This window comes from Lynx rufus, unplaced genomic scaffold (genome assembly GCF_022079265.1).
Source record: "Lynx rufus isolate CCGP_SWC_20201006 ecotype Redwood Valley unplaced genomic scaffold, mLynRuf1.p SCAF_15, whole genome shotgun sequence".
Classification (NCBI taxonomy): domain Eukaryota; kingdom Metazoa; phylum Chordata; class Mammalia; order Carnivora; family Felidae; genus Lynx; species Lynx rufus.
In genome coordinates, this window is record NW_025814829.1 from 4,955,070 (window position 1) to 4,973,758 (window position 18,689).

The 18,689-nt window shown below is 44.1% G+C and overlaps 1 protein-coding gene across 1 annotated transcript; it reads right to left on the minus strand.

The window, feature by feature from the left end:
* Positions 1-2,784: 2,784 nt before the first annotated feature.
* LOC124510492 (40S ribosomal protein S6-like) lies at positions 2,785-3,258 on the minus strand. Its single transcript, XM_047077356.1, has one exon. The coding sequence runs from the start codon at positions 3,256-3,258 to the stop codon at positions 2,785-2,787; it is 474 nt and encodes a 157-aa protein (XP_046933312.1).
* Positions 3,259-18,689: the final 15,431 nt, after the last annotated feature.

An 18,689-nucleotide genomic window follows, 5' to 3' on the forward strand; every position in this document is an offset into this window, starting at 1 on the left:
GGGTTAGGTTTCATTACCTTATGAATTTGGGGGGTGGGACACAAATATTCAGTCTATTCAGGGAGGCTACAGGAAGTAAAGCTAGGAAGAAACTATTTTTTTCTGTAGACAAATAATAACCAATTAGGAGAATTAATCGAGAAAAAGTTTTCAGTTTCTTTCAGAATAATAATAAGCAAATGCTAAATCATTGCAATAACCTGAACAAAATATGTGTGGAGTTTATGTGAAGAAATTTCAAAATCCAGCGACATCCAGCTAAAGATGTAAAAGTAAACTTAAAGGGATAGATTTCTCATGCTCTTAAATGGGATGGTTAGAGACTTTATAGGTATTGATTCTCAGATTAATTTTTATGCTTAATATTATTTCGGTGAAAAATCTCAATTTTGGAGGGTAATTTGGTAAATGATTCTGATGTTCCTTTCAAAGAGTAAAGGGCGTGGGAATAACACACATTATCTTCTAAAAGAAGAGCAGTGCTGAGGGAGACTTTAATTTATTAGATTTCAAAATGCTTAATGATGATAATTGCAATTAAACGGCACTTGTATCGAGGCAAGTTTCAAAGTACACTCAGTCCACGGTGCCTTACCTGAAACTCTTGGGGCCAGATGTGTTTTGGAATTTAAAATTTGTATTTTAGAAAGGTGATTTCATTGTATCCTAAATCATATTTAATACATCCTCTGGAGTCTGGGCCAGTACCCCATAGCCAAATACACTGATATTTCTGCAATGAAACTGAGCAGGGTATGTCAAAACTGTAAATGGCCTCCTACTGACATGGGTCGTATCTTTTTCCCAAATGAATGTCGGCACCAAACTCGCGATAAGAAGCTTTTGTTTTTCAGAACTTTGGGCTTCGTGGGTTATAGATTGTGGGCCGGTATGTATGTATGTCACAGGCTGTGTTCCTGAGACTCTGAGATGGTAATTAGGTCGCAAGACATTGGTAGGGAGTGCTCTTAGGATCAGCATGGAGGGAGTACGGGATGGGGGTGAAATCAGGCAAAGGGAGAAATTGAGCTATGATTCGGTCTCAACCAAACTTCAGCCACAGAGAGGGCTGTGGGGCGGTGAGTGGTCAGAATTCTCCTTAGTTGAAGGGAAGGGACCTTTGTAGTCCCCTATCAACCAAACACTGGGTGAGGGCTGCCCCTGGAAGGAGTTGGGACCCAGGGCCGGGCAGTTTTATCCTGCTGAAGCAATTTCCAGAGAGGCTTGGCAGCTAAGGGCTGTTTCCCTGCAGCTGGAGGAGGAAGGGGAGTCTGGGTGACCCCTCAAAGTGTCTGCTGCATGTATGGGAAAGTAACATGTGACAAAGAAACATCACCAACAAATGCATTCGTCAATAAATAGTTTGGAGAAGGATGTCCAGTAAAATCGTCATTTCATACTATGTGTAAAATAAACACAGCATGAATTATAAAGTTAAATAAAAAAGAATAAAGCAAGGGAGCTAAGAAATATGAATACATATTCTCTGTTCTTTAAAGTGGAGAAGGGGGGCGCCTGGGTGGCGCAGTCGGTTAAGCGTCCGACTTCAGCCAGGTCACGATCTCGCGGTCCGTGAGTTCGAGCCCCGCGTCGGGCTCTGGGCTGATGGCTCAGAGCCTGGAGCCTGTTTTCGATTCTGTGTCTCCCTCTCTCTCTGCCCCTCCCCCGTTCATGCTCTGTCTCTCTCTGTCTTAAAAATAAATAAACGTTGGGAAAAAAAATTAAAAAAAAAAAATAAAGTGGAGAAGGAATTAGAAACATAAGAGCGTGGAGGAAATGACAAAGTAAAAGCAAAGATCTGAGGACCATTATACTAAAATTTTTAAATATTAAAATCATCAACAAAATTAAAAGATCAAAACAGATGGAGAAAAACATTTGTAACACAGATAGCAAAGAATTAATATACAAATGTATGTACATGTGTATAAATATATAGCTCACCTAAAGTTCATAAGAATAGCTCATATAAATAAGAATCTCTAGTAGAAAAATGGGCAGAATTATAAATTTAGTTCTATAAGCACATGAAAAATGTTCACAAAATAAATTCAAAGAAATCTTAATGAAAACATTGGATTATCACATTTTTACCTCTGTAAAGTTCTAATCTTTATAAAATATAATTTTTTTTAATGCTTATTTTTTTTGAGAGAGAAAGAGACACAGAGCTCAAGCAGAGGAGGGACAGAAAGAGGGAGACACAGAATCTGAAGCAAACTCCAGGCTCCGAGCTGTCAGCACAGAGCCCGGCGCAGGGCTCGAACTCACAAGCTATGAGATCCCGACCTGAGCCAAAGTCTGATGCTCAACTGACTAAGCCACCCAGGCGCCCCTATAAAACATAACTTTTAATGTTGGCCAGTGTCTGCTACTCAAATTGCCAGTAGAGGCTTAAATCGTTGCCACTTACCTGGAAGATTTTTCTCTCTGTTCTAATGGCTGATCTCATTTATTTGTTACACCCACTCTCAGAACATCTCCTTTTGGACTGGACTCAGACTCAGAGGTAGAAACCTTCAGGGAGGACAGCCTCCGTCTCTCCGTCTCTTGGCCATCTGTTCCTGGCAGGGCTCTTTTTTTTTTTTTTTTTTTTTGGCCCCTTCGTTTTCTTGGTCAAAAGTTTTACATATTCTGCAGCCTCTTCCTTGTTTTTCTTCATATGCTTTTCTTCAGAGCAATACAGCCATGGTTGTGTTGCAGGACACGGGGAGTGACAAGACGCTGAATCCAGGGCACTTTGGTCCAAACTAGGTTTCTTACCGTCCTTGTTAAGGGGCTGTCTCACAACATACTGGTGGCAGCATCTTCTTTAGAGAGACTGAAAGGTTTGTGGATTCCGCCAGCTTTTTTGGATCCCAGATGACGAGATAAATAATACCAGTGACTCCAGGAATATCCTTCCCCCACTTTTTTCACAAGGACCAGGTTGAGAACCCCCAGATTGGCCTCCATGGTGCCACCCGGGACAGATGTGTGCTTCCTTTCTCCAGTCCTCCTTGCCCGGGAACAGGAAGGCCCCTTACTCAGTAGCAGGTGGACACGGCCATGGGTGGAGACACCCTGCTTCGTGGGGAAACCTTGCTTGTCGTTCCCACCAGTAATTCGGACCACGGAACCCTTCCATTCTTCACGCAGAGCATTAGCAGCAACTTCTGTGGCCACATGCTTCTCAGAAAAGGTAAGGAGTTTGCAAACATCATCCCCATCAATGAGTTTCTGGCAGCCAGTGGCTGGGAAACAGAGGTTCAGCTTCATCCCAAAGAGCTGACTGCCTCTGAGGACCCATGAAAAAGAGCTGGAAAATTTTTGGATAAGTGATTCAAGACCCTTAAAAACTTTGTACCCCTTTACCCTCAAGTTCTTTTTTTTCTCTGAAAGACATTTTTTTATTTAAATAATTTATTTATTAAATTTTTTTAATGTTTATTTATTTTTGAGAGAGAGAGAGAGAGAGAGAGAGAGAGAGAGCACTAGCAGGGGAGAGCAGAGAGAGAGAGGGGGGCACAGAATCCGAAACAGGCTCTAGGCTCTGAGCTGTCAGCACAGAGCCTGACATGGGACTGGAACCCACAAGCCGTGAGATCATGACCTGAGCCAAAGTTGGATGCTTAACTGACTGAGCCACCCAGGTGCCTCAGAAATTCATTTTTTAAAAATGTTTATTTATTTTGAAAGAGAGTGCACGAGCTGGGGAGGGGCAGAGAGAGAGAGGGAGAGAGAGACTCCCAAGCAGACTTTGAGCTCTTAGCTTAGAGCCTGACTCAGGACTCGATTTCATGAAACGTGAGACCATGACCTGAGTCGAAAGCAAACTGAGCCACCCAGGCGCCCCTGAAATTTATCTTTAAAGGAACCTCTCCTAAGGAAAAACTCAGCAATTCAAAGAAATATTTGTGCAGGAGGATTTTCACTGCCATATTATATAAAATAAGCAAAGAATTGGAAACGATATCTCAATAATACAGAAATGCTTAATAAATGACTATGTATGCATAAAATCAAATGTTCTAGAGACATTAGAAAAACTAAATGATATAAAAATGTTTACGAGATTGTGTAAAGAAAATGTAAGATATAAAACTATACAAGGAACATGTATCTACTGTCTATCATCTATCTATCTATCTATCTATCTATCCATCTATCCCTATTCATCACCTGTCTTCTGCCACCTTAGAAAAGAGAATAAAAAATAAGTTAATAGTGCTTAGCTCTGGGTGTTGGAGAATAGCTAATTTACATTTCCTATAGGGCCCCGTCTTGGGCTGTAAATGTCAAAGAGGACTTCCTTAGTGCAGTACCACCCACAGGGAATCGTAAAGACAGCAGAAGCTGGCGAGGAAGCCTTGCCCTCTTCCTACAACTTGAGCCAATCTGGAACTGAGATACTGACCTTACTTGGTCTGGAGGCTCCCAGTCTCTTAAAAGCTCCGGCAAACAATTACCTTCTCTTACAACGCCTGCATCCTGTCCCCAAGCCATGTTATACACTCAGGCCATTGCAGTATTAATGACACAAGCCAACAAAGTCTAATGCACACACAGGCCATTGATCAGTGGAGGAGACCTGGCCAGTCTTTGTGTTCTTGCCTTGGCTCTAGTCCTTCCCAAGGCTTCCAGGGTTAACCTCTCTATGCCCTTCCTGCTAACAAACTAATGGATACTCAGCGAGTGCAGCCCAAACCAAATATTAGACTGTTAGTCAGACTGGAATGTTCCTCAGTCGTGTATATGAATAGTGTTTGCAGTTTGGGGTTATCCACATGACCCGCCTCTCATTATCACGGACGACAAAGAACCAACTGTATTCATAACCATATGAACGTTACTCACACAGGCCGGATTTTATAAGCAAGAAAAAACAGAGAAAGGGGGGGGAAAAAGATGAAAATAAATGGAGAGAGGGGTGGGGGCTGTGAGAAAGAAACAAGTGAGAGATTTTTAACCGGGAGGGATTGTAAAGGGCAGTCCACAGTTCCAGCCCCATCATCTCCTGGTTTCCTTGTCTTGCTAATCAAGGGCAAAGCAAGAGGCATCAGGTCAGAGATGGGACTAGAGCTCATTCAGGGCCTCCAGCCCTTAGCAGGCTGTGCGTGGTCCGTGTTGCCCTGAGAGTCGTGGGAAGAAGAGACAGACTGGGTGAGAGTTGAAGGAGACAAGTGGATTTTTGATGGACGTGAAGCTGAAACCGGGCCCTGGTTTTCCAAATGAACAGGAAATGTCATCGCTTCCATCTTCTGACCCCTTTTACAGTCAGTACAGCTGCTCACAAGTGGGTGTACATGTCTCGCTTTTGCCACATCCTCTTGGCCTCTGTCGGGGTCCCTCGAGGCCTCGGTGTGGCCCGTGTTTACCTCTGATGTGACGGCTCGGGGAAATCACTTCTCTGCTGCCATGCTCTGTCACCGTGCAGTTCGCCGTCACCTTGCAGCTCCCCTCTGGCTCCACTGGGCTGGCCAGTGGACTTAAGTCCTGTCTTGTCCGAGGACCGCTGTGGCCGAACTCTCTTGAGGCCCATGCCTCAGACCATACAGTCGAAAAGGACCAGTGTCTGGGGTGCCTAGCTCTCTTCCCGGGTCAGGCAAGCGTAGTGGGTGTCTGAGAACCCTGATCTTTTTCTTGACGGTGCATCAGCAAAGGCCCTCCTTGGACAGGAGCAGCTCTTCTTTTTATTTAGAGGGTGAATATTTGGCAGAGTCCAGAGAAATTCGGATCCACTTTCCCTCCGTCCTTCCCGAAGGAGATCACAATCCCCATGGGCCTTGAAGCTGCGAGGACCAGGTCTATATCTGAAACATCCTCCTAGGAATTGGCAAACCTTTGGGGCTTGATCCAGTTTAATTGATTTTTTTTTTAACGTTTATTTATTTTTGAGACAGAGAGAGACAGAGCATGAATGGGGGAGGGTCAGAGAGAGGGAGACACAGAATCTGAAACAGGCTCCAGGCTCTGAGCTGTCAGCACAGAGCCCGACGCGGGGCTCGAACTCACGGACCGCAATTGATCCAGTTTAAACGCATACCTATTATGTGGTCCTGAGGATCCTGGCCAGGACCTCAGGCAGGCCTCCTGACAACCCTGAGAATTCCAAGTAGACAGCCCGTGCGTCTCCGTTAGTTACTGAAAAGTCGCAGATGTGGGGGGCAAGAGTGGCTCCGGTCTTCCTCAGCCCTCTGCTCGCTTCCTGCCATCGCCTCCTTACTGGCACCCTCCTCCATAGCATTGCATCAGTGCCTGGAAATCTTATTTTTCCCAGCGCATCACCCTTCACAGTGCTATCAAAGCAGCAGCTGGAAAGGGCAACGGATGACATTGTTCCCCATTTCCAGGGCTCGTCACTGCCTGGAGCTGCATGCAGGACACTTGGGGCTGTCCCCGACTTCCCATCTCAGCTCCTGGTCCTGCCTGCATCTGCCCTTAAGTTGTGGCCTCTGATCCAATCTGATATCCGTTATTTTGTTCCTTTCACTCCCTCTGCCCAGATAAGCATGGTGATTCTCGACTGGGTGAAATCTTAGTGACTGTTTAAGGCCGGATCAAGTGCCTTGGCTTTTGGGAGGGAGCATTGTAGAGTCCAAGGTGCACTAGCTCTGGGAACATTAGGAAAGGTGTTATGTTTATCTTTACGTAACTTTAAATTGTGCAAAAAAAAAAAAAACCTACCTCATAAGATGGATGAAAGGATCAACAAATTCATGTATGTAAAGCAACCAGTCTGGTACCTCTCAAGAGGAGACAATAGCCTTTTACCACCTTTTTGCCTTCCCTATGGCTTATTAGCCATAGTTTCTGTTCTTTGAAGGCCTTTCCAAACCCTTGGAGGGGTTAACTGTGCTCTTGTGCGCCCCCCCCCCCCCCCGCCCTGTTCTCTAGAACGTGCTGCTCTTGGTGGGGGGGTGAGGGAGCCCTTTGAAGGCGGGACCGTGTCTTTTCCCTATTCCCAGCTCTGGCTCTGGCTCTAGCCCAAGGCAAGGAAGGCCTCAAAAACCCTGAATGAACTAGTGGGAGGTACAGGCGACCTCTCCAGGGGAAGGCAAAGACTGAGTGCAGGCCTTGTGTTGTGTCTTAGTTGTGTCTTAGTGGAAACCAAGAGCTGTTCTCCATCGACTTCCTCGAATCCTCGGCCACCGTGGAAAAAACGTCATGACTCAGAGACTCTTGGGGTGTCAGAGAGCTGGAAGGGGTGTCGGGGATCACCAGAGTTTGAAACTCGGAGTGGTGCAGGCTCTGGTCCCAGATCCCAAAGGCGTGACAGACGAAGCTGGGCCCAGACATCCTACATTCAGGGTTCTGGGCCAGGGCTCTCCCTGTTCCCTGCTTTTTGCTTGCCCCAAACCTCAGGGAAGAGAGAGGGATGCTGACTCGGCAGGAGTGCTTACAAAATTCTCATTATCCCGAATATTTCCAAATTGCACACCTTCAGATGGCCCAGGATAGAGCCTTGACCCGCCTGACTGGCTGGACATAAGTGTTTTGTCATGCTTCTGAGAAGGTGGAGGAATTATGTGCCTCTCTGAGACTCCTCATCTGATAGGACCGCACAACTCCCCACCTCCAAGTGCTTCCCAAACACTACCTTCTCTGCCCTCCGAAGCATCCTGCTAAGGAGGGGATATTGCTCCTCCGTCTAATGAGAAAACCTAAGGCCCGAAGTGAAACCATTTCCCTAGGATGCCTCAGTGAGTCAGTGGGGAGGCTTTAAATAGAACCCCCACCCCACCCCCACCCTACCACTTCCACCTCCTACCCATTAGACCACACTCCCTTCTGAGCACAGGAACGTAAGCCCTGTACATTCCTTCTAAGGACAAAATGTGCCCCTTGGAATTAGCTGCAGGATTCCAGATTGAGCGTGGTGAGTGAGGGAGGGAGGGAGGAGGAGGACCAGGAAGTTGGAAGTGGCTTTCTTTCCTTCTCTGTTTGGACTACAGATTGGCAGGGAGCCAGAGTGTCAGGGGAAGGTGAGCTACTCCTGAGACTTGGTGCATTTAAATGGTTACCCGTCTCCCTGACCCCTGCCATGGCATTGGTGCTGGTGGCCAATGCTACTTGCCTGACTAGTGATGGAAAGCAAGGGGGGAGCTCAGTGTTTCAGATCCCATTTAATAAAGTTTGCTTCTCACGGAGAAAGCCAGAAAGACAATACCTTGTTTACTCCTTAAAATAGCTCTGTGAGGTTATTATCATATTTTTACAGCCGAGGTTACTGAGCCTCTAAGACAAGAAGTAAGTTGCCCGGTTGACTCAGCTATCAGTGGCTAAATTCATGATAGAAGTCCAGTGAGTTTGGTCCTTATGCGTGTTCTTTTCTCTTCACCAGTGCTTCCAAGAGTGTGGTCTCTGAACCAACAGCAACTGGGGAATTGTCAGAAAAGTAAATACTTGGGCCCCAACCCAGTTTTACAAATCAGAAAGTCCGGGGGAAGGGATCTGGCAGGCTGTTCTAACAAGCACTCGAGGGGATTCTGATGAAGTTTGAGAACCACGGTCTCTCCACGGTGCTGCCTGGAGAAGCAGGAACTCCCAAAAGGGAGAGGAGTAGTGGGTGAAGGAAGCCTGAAGGTGGCAGAGAACAGCCCAGACAGGACAATGTGTCCCCAAAGAGGACAGGGCAGGCTCAGAGGAGCCGTCTCCCTGCCCCACTGTGGGAAACATGGGCAGGTGAACAGCATCACAGTGAAGGTGCTACGTGAGGTTCCAGAGAGGCACGTGGTGGGAGGGCATTAAAATAAGCCAGTGGCAAATGCAGTCTTCTGTGATGCTACAGGTCCCCATGCGTCCACAGGGGCTAATAGGAAGGAGACAGATGCAGAAAGGAAATGGACACTTAATACAGAGAAGAACAGGGAAAAGCAGAACAAGGAAAGAAAGGAAAGGGAAACATAGAGTAGGCTCTGGTAGAAAAATCTGGACAGGAAACATGGATGCCCTTTGTGAATTGAATGCCTTGCCCTGCATGGAAGCCTTCTGGATTGCTTTAAATTTCTGCTGCTTTTTTTGATGTTTATTTATTTTTTGGGGGGGGGGAGCAGAGAGAGAGAGGGAGAGAGAGAATCCCAAGCAGGCTCTGTGCTACCAGCACGGAGCCCAATGCAGGGCTTGATCTCACGAACCGTGAGATCACGACCTGAACTGAAAGCGAGAGGCAGTTGCTTAACTGACTGAGCCACCCAGACACCCCTAACTTTCTACTTCTAAACAAACTGTTTGGTAGTTGATAAATATGGCCTCACTGCTCCTTTATTACTGATTCTCTCAGCTGGGGTGTGCAGATGTTGGAATTACCTGGGATTCATGAAAAGACTTATGTCCGGACATCATAACAACGGGTGAATCAGAATCTTGCCATTTTAGGAACAGGTAGCGGAGAGTTTAGCCATTTATCGTGACAAAGTCCTCAAAGTGGTTCTGACCCCATCTTTCACTACCACTCCACACGAATACATACATAAAACATAGACGCATACGTAAGTACTACTTTATTTCAAAAATTAAACAAAATATAAGTAGAAGTGCCTCTCCCCCCCCCCCCCCCAAAAAAAACCCCAAGAAGACAGGTCAGCCTTCAAATGATACTTCTGTAGAGGACATGTGGGAGGTAATACCATCACCCTGGTGTTCAGAACCTCCAGAACTGGTTCTCCATGTATCCATCCACAAGGCTCAACACTCCCAGTTGGTCTGGAGATGCTGTGTGGTGCAGTGCACCTTTGCAGCCTTCTTCATACCATCACGGTGGCACTCAGAACTTTTCATTAGAATTGGCTGGGCCGGGGGCACCTGGGTGGCTCAGTCGGTTGAGTGTCCAACTTTCGGCTCAGGTCATGATCTCACAGTTTGTGAGTTCAAGCCCCAGATTGGGCTCTGTGCTGACAGCTCAGAGCCTGGAGCCTGCTTCGGATTCTGTGTCTCGTTCTCTCTCTCTGCCCCTCCCCTGTTTGTGCTCTGTCTCTCTCTCTCTCTCAAGAATAAGTACACATTAAAAAATATATATTAAAAAAAAAGAATTAGCTGGGTCAAACTTGGAAAAAAAGTGTACCTTTATTATTTTTTTTTAATTTATATACGTTTTTTAAATTTTATTTTGAGAGAGAGAAACAGAGTGTGAGCTGGGCAGGGCCAGAGAGAGAGAGGGAGGCACAGAATCCGAAGCAGGTTCCAGGCTCTGAGCTGTCAGCACAGAGCCCCACTCGGGGCTCAAACTCATAGACCGTGACATCATGACCTGAGCAGAAGCCGGAGGCTTAACCGACTGAGCCACCCAGGCGCCCCAAAATTTGTATCTTTAAAGGGCTTCTGGGCCTTCTGCCCTCGCTTCCTAAGGTCGAGTGTGTGTGTGCACACACACGAGTGTATGAAGAACGTCTCTCAGGGAGCTCCGTCCCCACACCTACCCGTTCACTGTCATGTGATGGTGATATTTGTACTCTCTAGGGTGGTGCGGACTGCAGAGTATAAAAACTCTCCAGGTGAGGTTGGGGCAGGCGGTGGGAATCAGAGACCTAAACCCCACTAGAATGGGATTAAGGACTTGGACCAGCTCTTCTGTTACCAAGATAAGAGCAAGGTATCCCCAAACCGGTTTAGTTTCTCCCTCTCTCTTGCTTACTTTTGTGCTGATGAGTGGGATGGGGATGATAGTGAAGTTAGTAAAAGGCAGACCTTCTAGCTAACAGCTTTTGTATGTTACTACATGCCAGGAACTGTACTAAGCACCTTATATGTATTCTTTCTTTGAAACTTTGACAACCATCTGAGGTGCAGGGGGTGGGGGGCATTATTATTATCGCATTCTACAGAGGAGGAGACTGAGGCTCTGTACGTTGATGTTGCCAAAAGTCACACAGCCGGTAAGTGTGGAGCTGACACTTGAACCCAACCTGGGCTGGGGAACAGCGTAGATGCTTTTGAATAGGATGATATGAGCACATGGCTTATAATTTTTGGAGGATTTCCTAATGCATTGCCTTTGGGGTTTTGTGGCAAGAAGGGTAAGCTTTGCTCCTACTGATAAAGAAGATTAAATGAGGGAAAGAAGCCGGTACTCACCGAGGCTGGTGTCAGAGGATTTCGCAGATTTCCGTTCATTCACTCATCGTAACGACCCTCTAAATTGGGTTGTATTATCTCTATTTTTATAAAAGATGATATAGAGACTCAGGGAAGGAGAAGGCTTAGCCTACGTTTTCCAGGCAGATCCATGACTGAGTTGGCTCCGAGACCTTGATCGGCACGCCATACTGCCTCTGTTTAGTTTTCTGTGTAAGTGATTTTTATGTAACACCTGGCATGGTCGTTAATGGCTTTGATGTGACATCTCCTGTGGTCTCAGATGATCCCAGCCGTTTCTATGGGATTCTCTATGACATGAATTGCAAGGCATTCCAAGGGAACTGAAATACAGGCACTAGGCTAAGTGAATGAAGTATATTTTATTCTGGCTTTAAATTGTGAAAATTCTGCCCCATGTCTACTTGAAGCACTGCCCTGGGCCTCAGTAAAAAGTCTGGAGGATGGCTCAGGAGTCAGATTTTATTAATATCTCTCTTCTAGAAAGATAGAAAGGAAAGCTAAGACTGAGTATTCAGCTTCATTTGGCTTTTTTTTTCTTCCCATTTCCAACTATTTAAAATTAAAAAGTATCAAACTCCTTAACGTATACTGATATGACCCCCCCCCGACACACACACACATACACACACCCTCACACACAGGGACCTGTACGGAGCAGAGCATGCCTCGCTGCAAATCCACATCAGCTTTAGAGTCCCAGCATGACAGATGTCATGGGTGATTCATATCCATGAATCACTTATCTCAGCTCATTGAGGAATGGTGTGACACAGCCCACACTATAGGGCACATTTGTTCTTTTTGGTAAATCCCTAAAATTCTGAGCAGCTGTTTTGTTCCCTACGTGTTCCATCCTGATAATGGGGGGGAGAAACAGTGTCCCGTGTGTATTTTGGCTGTCATTAAATTGTGCATTGTAGTTCCTTTCATGGTAGAGCGTGGCCCTCCTACTCAGCCCTCAGTCCATGCTGAGAACTTGTCTTACTTTGCTGGGCTCAATGCTTTTCCCTCTTTAATGCCTGTCCTTCCCTGGGCAACATCAGTGTCCATGTGTGTAACCCATCCGAGACTGGCCTTCGCAGTTATTTAATACCCTTAGCTCCAAAGTCCTTTAGCTCCACTTAAGCCAGATGCGCAAACCATGGCCATACACTAAAAGTTGCCATGACCCAGAGAAGTTCTGACTGAAGGGCATGGAAATTTGGAATGGATAGTGGAAGAAGAAAGCCACAGAGGTCAATTATGGATGGTATTGTGACCAATTCTAGATGAGGACTCTGGTAACTTCACATAGTTTTCCTACAATGTGTATATTTGTATAAGCTAATCATTTTCGTCTTTTCTGTTTAATATACAAGTTGTTTGAGGTTAACTTGACAATTCTAACTTTAGGTAACACCGACTGCTTTTGTTGCTTATGCTTTTGGTATTATATTTAAAAAAAAATCCTTGCCAATATCAATCTCAAGGAGCTTTCTTTCCCTGCATGTTCTTGTAGGAGCTTTATGGTTTCAGGTATTATGTTTAAGTATTCAAATAAATTTTGAGTTAACCATTGTGAGCGGTGTAAGATAGAGGTCCAACTTCACCGTTGTGCACGTGATTATCCAGTTTTCCCAACACCACTCATTGAAGAGATTATCTTTCCCCTATTGAGTATTCTTAACTCCCTTGTCAAATATGACTTGATTGTGCTTACTTCTGGGCTCACATATTTTACCTAAATTATTCATTCTTTATACCATTCACAGATGAAAGAAAGGAAGAAAGAAAGAAAGAAAGAAAGAAAGAAAGAAAGAAAGAAAGAAAAAAAAGAAAGGGCTATCACTACTTTACCTTCCATTCTTTCATCCCTGTTACAAGGTAGGAAAATCTCGTAAAATAGATAATCCTTTTTTTTTTTTTTATGGATAGATATGGATGAAGGTTTTGGCTTTAGCTGGACAGTCTAAATGCCCTGGGTCCTCTTATAAAGGTCTCTATTCATGGAAAAAAGTTAAAACAATAGATTGGTGGAGTTCTCTATGCAAACAATGTGTGTAAAACCATCCAAAACAGTGTCCAGTACCTCTCTCTCTCTCTCTCTCTCTTTTTTTTTTTTTTTTTTGAGTGAGAGAACAAGCAAGGGAGGGGCAGAGGGAGAGGGAGAGAGAGAGAATCTCAAGCAGATTCCATGCTCAGCACAGAGTCTGACTCAGGGCTCAATCTCAGGACCCTGAGATCATGACCTGGGTTGAAACCAAGAGATGGATGACTCTGTTTATCTACCTATCTATCTAGATCGATCGATCATCTATCTATCTATCTATCTATCTATCTATCACACATTGTCTTTGTCCATGTATCCATCAATGGACACTTGGGTTTTTTCCATATCTTGGCTATTATAAATAATGTTGCAGTGAACATGGGGGTGCATATATCTTTTCAAGTTAGTGTCCTCATATTCTTTTGACAAATATTGAGAGGTGGAATAGCTGGATCATATGGTAGTTCTTTTTTTAATTTTTGAGGAACCTCCATACTGTTTTTCACAATGGCTACACCAATTCGCATTCCCACTAACAGTGCATAAGGGTTCCCTTTCCTCCACATAGTCCCCAACACGTGTTATTTCTTGTCTTTTTGATAATGGCAATTCTTAACGCATTTTTAAATGTTTCTTTATTTTGAGAGAGAGAGAGAGCGAGTAAGCAGGGGAGGGGCTGAGAGAGAGGGAGAGAGAGAGACCTCCAAGCAGGCTCCACACTGCTAGCACAGAGCCCAATGCATGGCTCAAACTCATAAACTGTGAGATCATGACCTGAGCCCAAATCAAGATTCACATGCTTAACTAACTCAGCCATCCAGATGCCCTGAGCCCTTTTATTTTGTTGATGGGTTTCTTTGGCTGTGCAGAAGATTTTCAGGTTGATGTAGTCCCACTTGTTTATTTTTGTTTTGTTGCCTTTGCTTTTGGTACAAAATCCAAAAAAAAAAAAAAAAAGACCATTGCCAAGACTGATGTTGAGGAGTATACAACCTATGTTTTCTTTTAGAAGGTTTTTGATTTCAGGTCTTATGTTCAAGCGTTTAATCCATTTTCAGTTAATATTTGTGCATGGTGTAAGATAGTGGCCCAGTTTCATTCTTTTGCATGTGGCTGTCAAATTTTTCTGACACCAGTTATTGATTAGTAGGAAACATATATATATTGATTAATAAAACAAGTAACTACAATGACAATGAGGAAAACTTACATTTCCCAAATAGATATGGTTCATGATCTCTGAGCTTTTCTATGAATTGTAATCATCTATTATTTTTTTCAATATTTTATCATCTGCCAGGAACTGCCACTGGTCAAACAGTGGCAAGTGGGAAAAACTAAAGAAACAAAAATAGGAGAAAAGTCTAAAATTGGACCAAAACAATCTTAATCATCAACTTAATTTTTTTGGTGTGATTTGGGAAATGACTGCCTTTTTAAATTTTCTCAACAAAACACTTCTGCCAAACAAGGAGAAAGCATTGCACAGGAGACAAATTCCATCCAGAGTGGGCAGTAGACAGTTCTTACCAACTCTTGATCAAAGTAATTATAAAACACCTTTATTTGTTTTGAGAGAGATAGCACATGTGTGCAAGCAGGGGAGGGACAGAGGGAGAGAGAGAGAGAGACAGAGAGAGAGAGAGACAGTACCAAGCAGTCTCCATGCCCAGCATGGAGTCAGACTTGGGGCTCAATCCCATGAACCATGAGATCATGAATTGAGTCAAGACTTGGATGCTCAACCGGCTGAGCCATCCAGGTGCTCCCAACGTGATGTTATAAACGTGAATCTGTCAACAGTGCTCATGACGGATCAAAGCTAATGAAGTAAAAGGAGTCACAGTGTGCAAGAAGATGTCATACTGCCAAAGTGTAGTAGGTTCCTGATGACAAAAGTCATGGCAGAAGTGGAGAGAATTGTGTTATTTTGAGAATCATTACAAAGAAAAGAATGTGAGGGCCCGAAGAGTCATTCAGGATAGTAAATGATTAAGATGATGTTTCTAGTCTGGATAAATGAAAAATTTATGGAGAACAGGAAATCTGGGAGAGGAATTTTGAGGAATGAAGGTGAGTGTATTTTTAAATACACTTTATTGAAGTGGTAGGATAATACTTAATAAAGATAAGAGAACCGTAAGAAATGATACTCAATATCATTAACCATTAGCGAAATGCCAATCAAAGCCACAAGGATATATCACCTCACGCCAATTGGGATGGCTATGTACTATCAAAAGCCAGAAAATAACAAGTGCTGGGGCACCTGGGTGGCTCAGTCAGTTAAGCGTCTGACTCTTGATTTCAGCTCAGGTCATGACCTCATGGTTCATGAGTTCGAGCCTCATGTCAGGCTCTGTGCTGACAGTGTGGAGCCTACTTAGGATTCTCTTTCCCTCTTTCTCTGCCCCTCCCCCACTCATGCTGTATCTCTCTCTCTCTCTCTCTCTCTCTCAACATAAATAAACTTTAAAAAAAAAAGAAAAAAAGAAGATAACAGGTGCTGACAAGGATATAGAAAAATTGGGACCCCTGTGAATTGTTGGTGAGAAAGTAAAATGATACAGCCACTGTGGAAAACAGTATGGCAGTTTCTCAAAAAATGAAAAATAAAGGAGTTCCTGGATGACTCAGTCAGTTAAGCATCTGACTTTCGATTTTGGCACAGGTCACGATGTCACGGTCCATGGGATCGAGCCCCACATTGAGCTCTTCGCTGACAGCGTGGAGTCTGCTTGGGATTCTCTTTCCCCCCTTCTCCCCATGCCCCTCCCTGCTCCCACTCTCTCTCAAAATAAATAAATAAACATTTTTTAAAAATTAAAAATAGAATTTCCATATGATTCAACAATATCATGTTTGGGAACACCCCCCCGCCACCCCCCCACCCTGAACTGAAGAGATTTTTGTATGCCCGTTTTCATAGCAGCATTATCCCCACCAGCCAGGACGTAGAAGCAGCTCAAATGTCCATCAGTGTATAAATGGATAAATAAATATGGTATATACATAAAATGAAATATGATTCATCCCTCAAAAGGAATGAGAATCTGACACCTCTGCACATTGATGAACCTTGAGGATATTATGTCGAGTGAAATAAGCCAGTCACAAAAAGACAAATAATGTATAATTTCATTTATATGAGGTACGGAGCATAGTCAGATTCATACGGACAGGGAGTGGAATGGTGGCTGCCAGGGGCTGGGAGAGGACAACACGGGGAGTTATTTAATGAGTGTGGTTTCAGCTTTGCAAATGAAAAGAGTTCTGGACATTGCTCAACAATGCGAGTATAGTTTACAGTCCTGAATGGTATACGTAAAAATGGTGAAGATTGGAAGTCTTAGGCTACGTGGATTCTACCACAATGAAAATAAAAATACACTGTGCTGTAGTAAGAAGTTGTGGACAGAAAAGATATTTGAAGTTAGTGGAGGTTTATTTATTTTTTTATTATTTTTCTTTAAGTAAGCTCCATGCCCCACATGGGGCTTGAGCTCACGACCCTTAGATCAAGAGTCACATGCTCTACTGACTGAGTCAGCCAGGTGCCCCTGAAGTTAGCAGAGTTTTAGATGAAGTAATAGAATTCTGATACCTCCGGCTCTATTTTGCGAAACACACACGTAGTTTCAGGAATTTTAGAAGCCATCTCTCCACTTAATCATTTTGAAAACCTTATAAGGCAGATATTGTTTGACGTATTTTCAAAGATGAGACAAATGAAATTCAGAGAGATTAAATAACTTGGCTAGGCCTGCCAGCTGGCCAGTAGTAACACCAGGCTTTGGGCTCTACAAGACACGATGTTTCAAGATGCCCTGTCATCTCTGTCACAGAAGAAAAAGAGCTGAGGCTTTAGCTCAGGGAGAGCCATAGCTATGTCCAGGTGTTACAGCAAATACTCAGTGCTCAGGAAGAGACAAGTGACATGCACTTGGGGAATCTGAAAAGACTGTTTATTTCACACCGGTGCTGGCCCATCTCCAAAGGCTGAGCCCCAAGCCCTGGCCTTGGTGCTGGCCTTTTATTTAAAGCCTGACTAGCTTCTGGGTACTTGGAGACATTCTATTGGCTGCACAGGGTGGGCACTATAAGTTGTGTTATGCGGGCAGTTGGCTGATGCAAGAGGCAAGCAAGATTACAGAAGCCAAAAGAATGCAAGTGAGGTATCTGGCCTCGGACATCTGGCTGGCCTCTTTTATCTGCTCTTGCCGGCTTTCCTTCTCACAGGAGGAAAGAGAGAAGAAAGAATTCAGCAGAAGGATGGTTAGAGGAGGAGAGACACTTGGGCTCAGAAAAGTGCAGTGTCATGGTGAGACAGGGAAACTGAAGGGACTCCCTTAAAGAGAGCCAGTTTCCCCCTTTGCTCCAGTTTCTATTCTTGTTAGGACCTGCACCCCCTACATCACACATGTGTTGTAGTACAAATAGCATATGTCCTTTCGGTAAGTGATAAAGAGATAGTGATATCTTCCAGCGAGATAACGTCTAAAGAGTGACAGGATGAGGTTGTCGTAAACTTTCTCCAAGACCACTGGCTCCAAACATCTTTTTGCCAATACCCCAACTTTAGGGAATGAATGACTTATGAAGGACACCTGGCTCCTGTCCTTGCTCTGACCAGTTCCTGGATACCTAAGAGGACCCGTGCACCAGGCCAGTCACCATTAAAAACTCCAGACCCCAAGCAAAGAGGAGACTCATGCTCTTTTCCTTTCCCAGTCTCCCAGACACTCCGTTTGTCTCTCTCTCTCTCTATATATATATATATATCTTCAATAAATTCTGCTTTCATCTCCTGCTACCTTGCATCTGATTTCTATCCTTTCTGAAGCCAAGGACCCTTTTGGCTAGTCCTGAAGGACGGTCTCTGGGTCCCTGGACTGGCCTGCCTGAACCAGTGAGTCCAAAGGAATTCCAGGGAGGCAATGAATGGTCCATAAACGCCTGTCTATTTTTGTATAATTGCTTATCATAGTACCTTTGTACTTAATTACTCTAATTTTGTTCAGTGAAGAAGACTAGATGAGCCTCATTTGCTTTAATTCTGCTTCTATTATGTTTACTCTTTGGAAGTCCCATTTTAGGAAGTCACTGTGCTGCTATTTAATTTTTTAAGATAGTGTTTGATCCCACTAAAAATACTCACCAGAGGTGTCACTTAAAATACTTTTTCACTTAATTATCTGATGCATTACCTTAGAAAAAAACATATTTACCTAAATTGGGTCCCATGCCTCTCTTCCCTGTGACCCTCTTCTCCCAACACTCACCCCCACTCCTGCCCCTACACTGGGATGAACCAGATGTCTCTGGGTGGTCCCATTATTCCTTAGAACTAAAGAACAGGAATGCTTTTTAAGGGTAACAAAATACATCACCCCAAATATGTCTTTTTGGCATAAGGATTATTTTGAGAAACTGCAGACCCAAGGGAAGCTCTGAAAATAGAGTGAAAGTTACCCTTTTGTAAGAGAAATTTACATTTATAAAGGAAATCTCCATTTGTAAGGGTGTCTCCCTCTCTCTTTAGGAAGAGACAATGACTCTAAATCTTAATCACAAGAAATTCTCG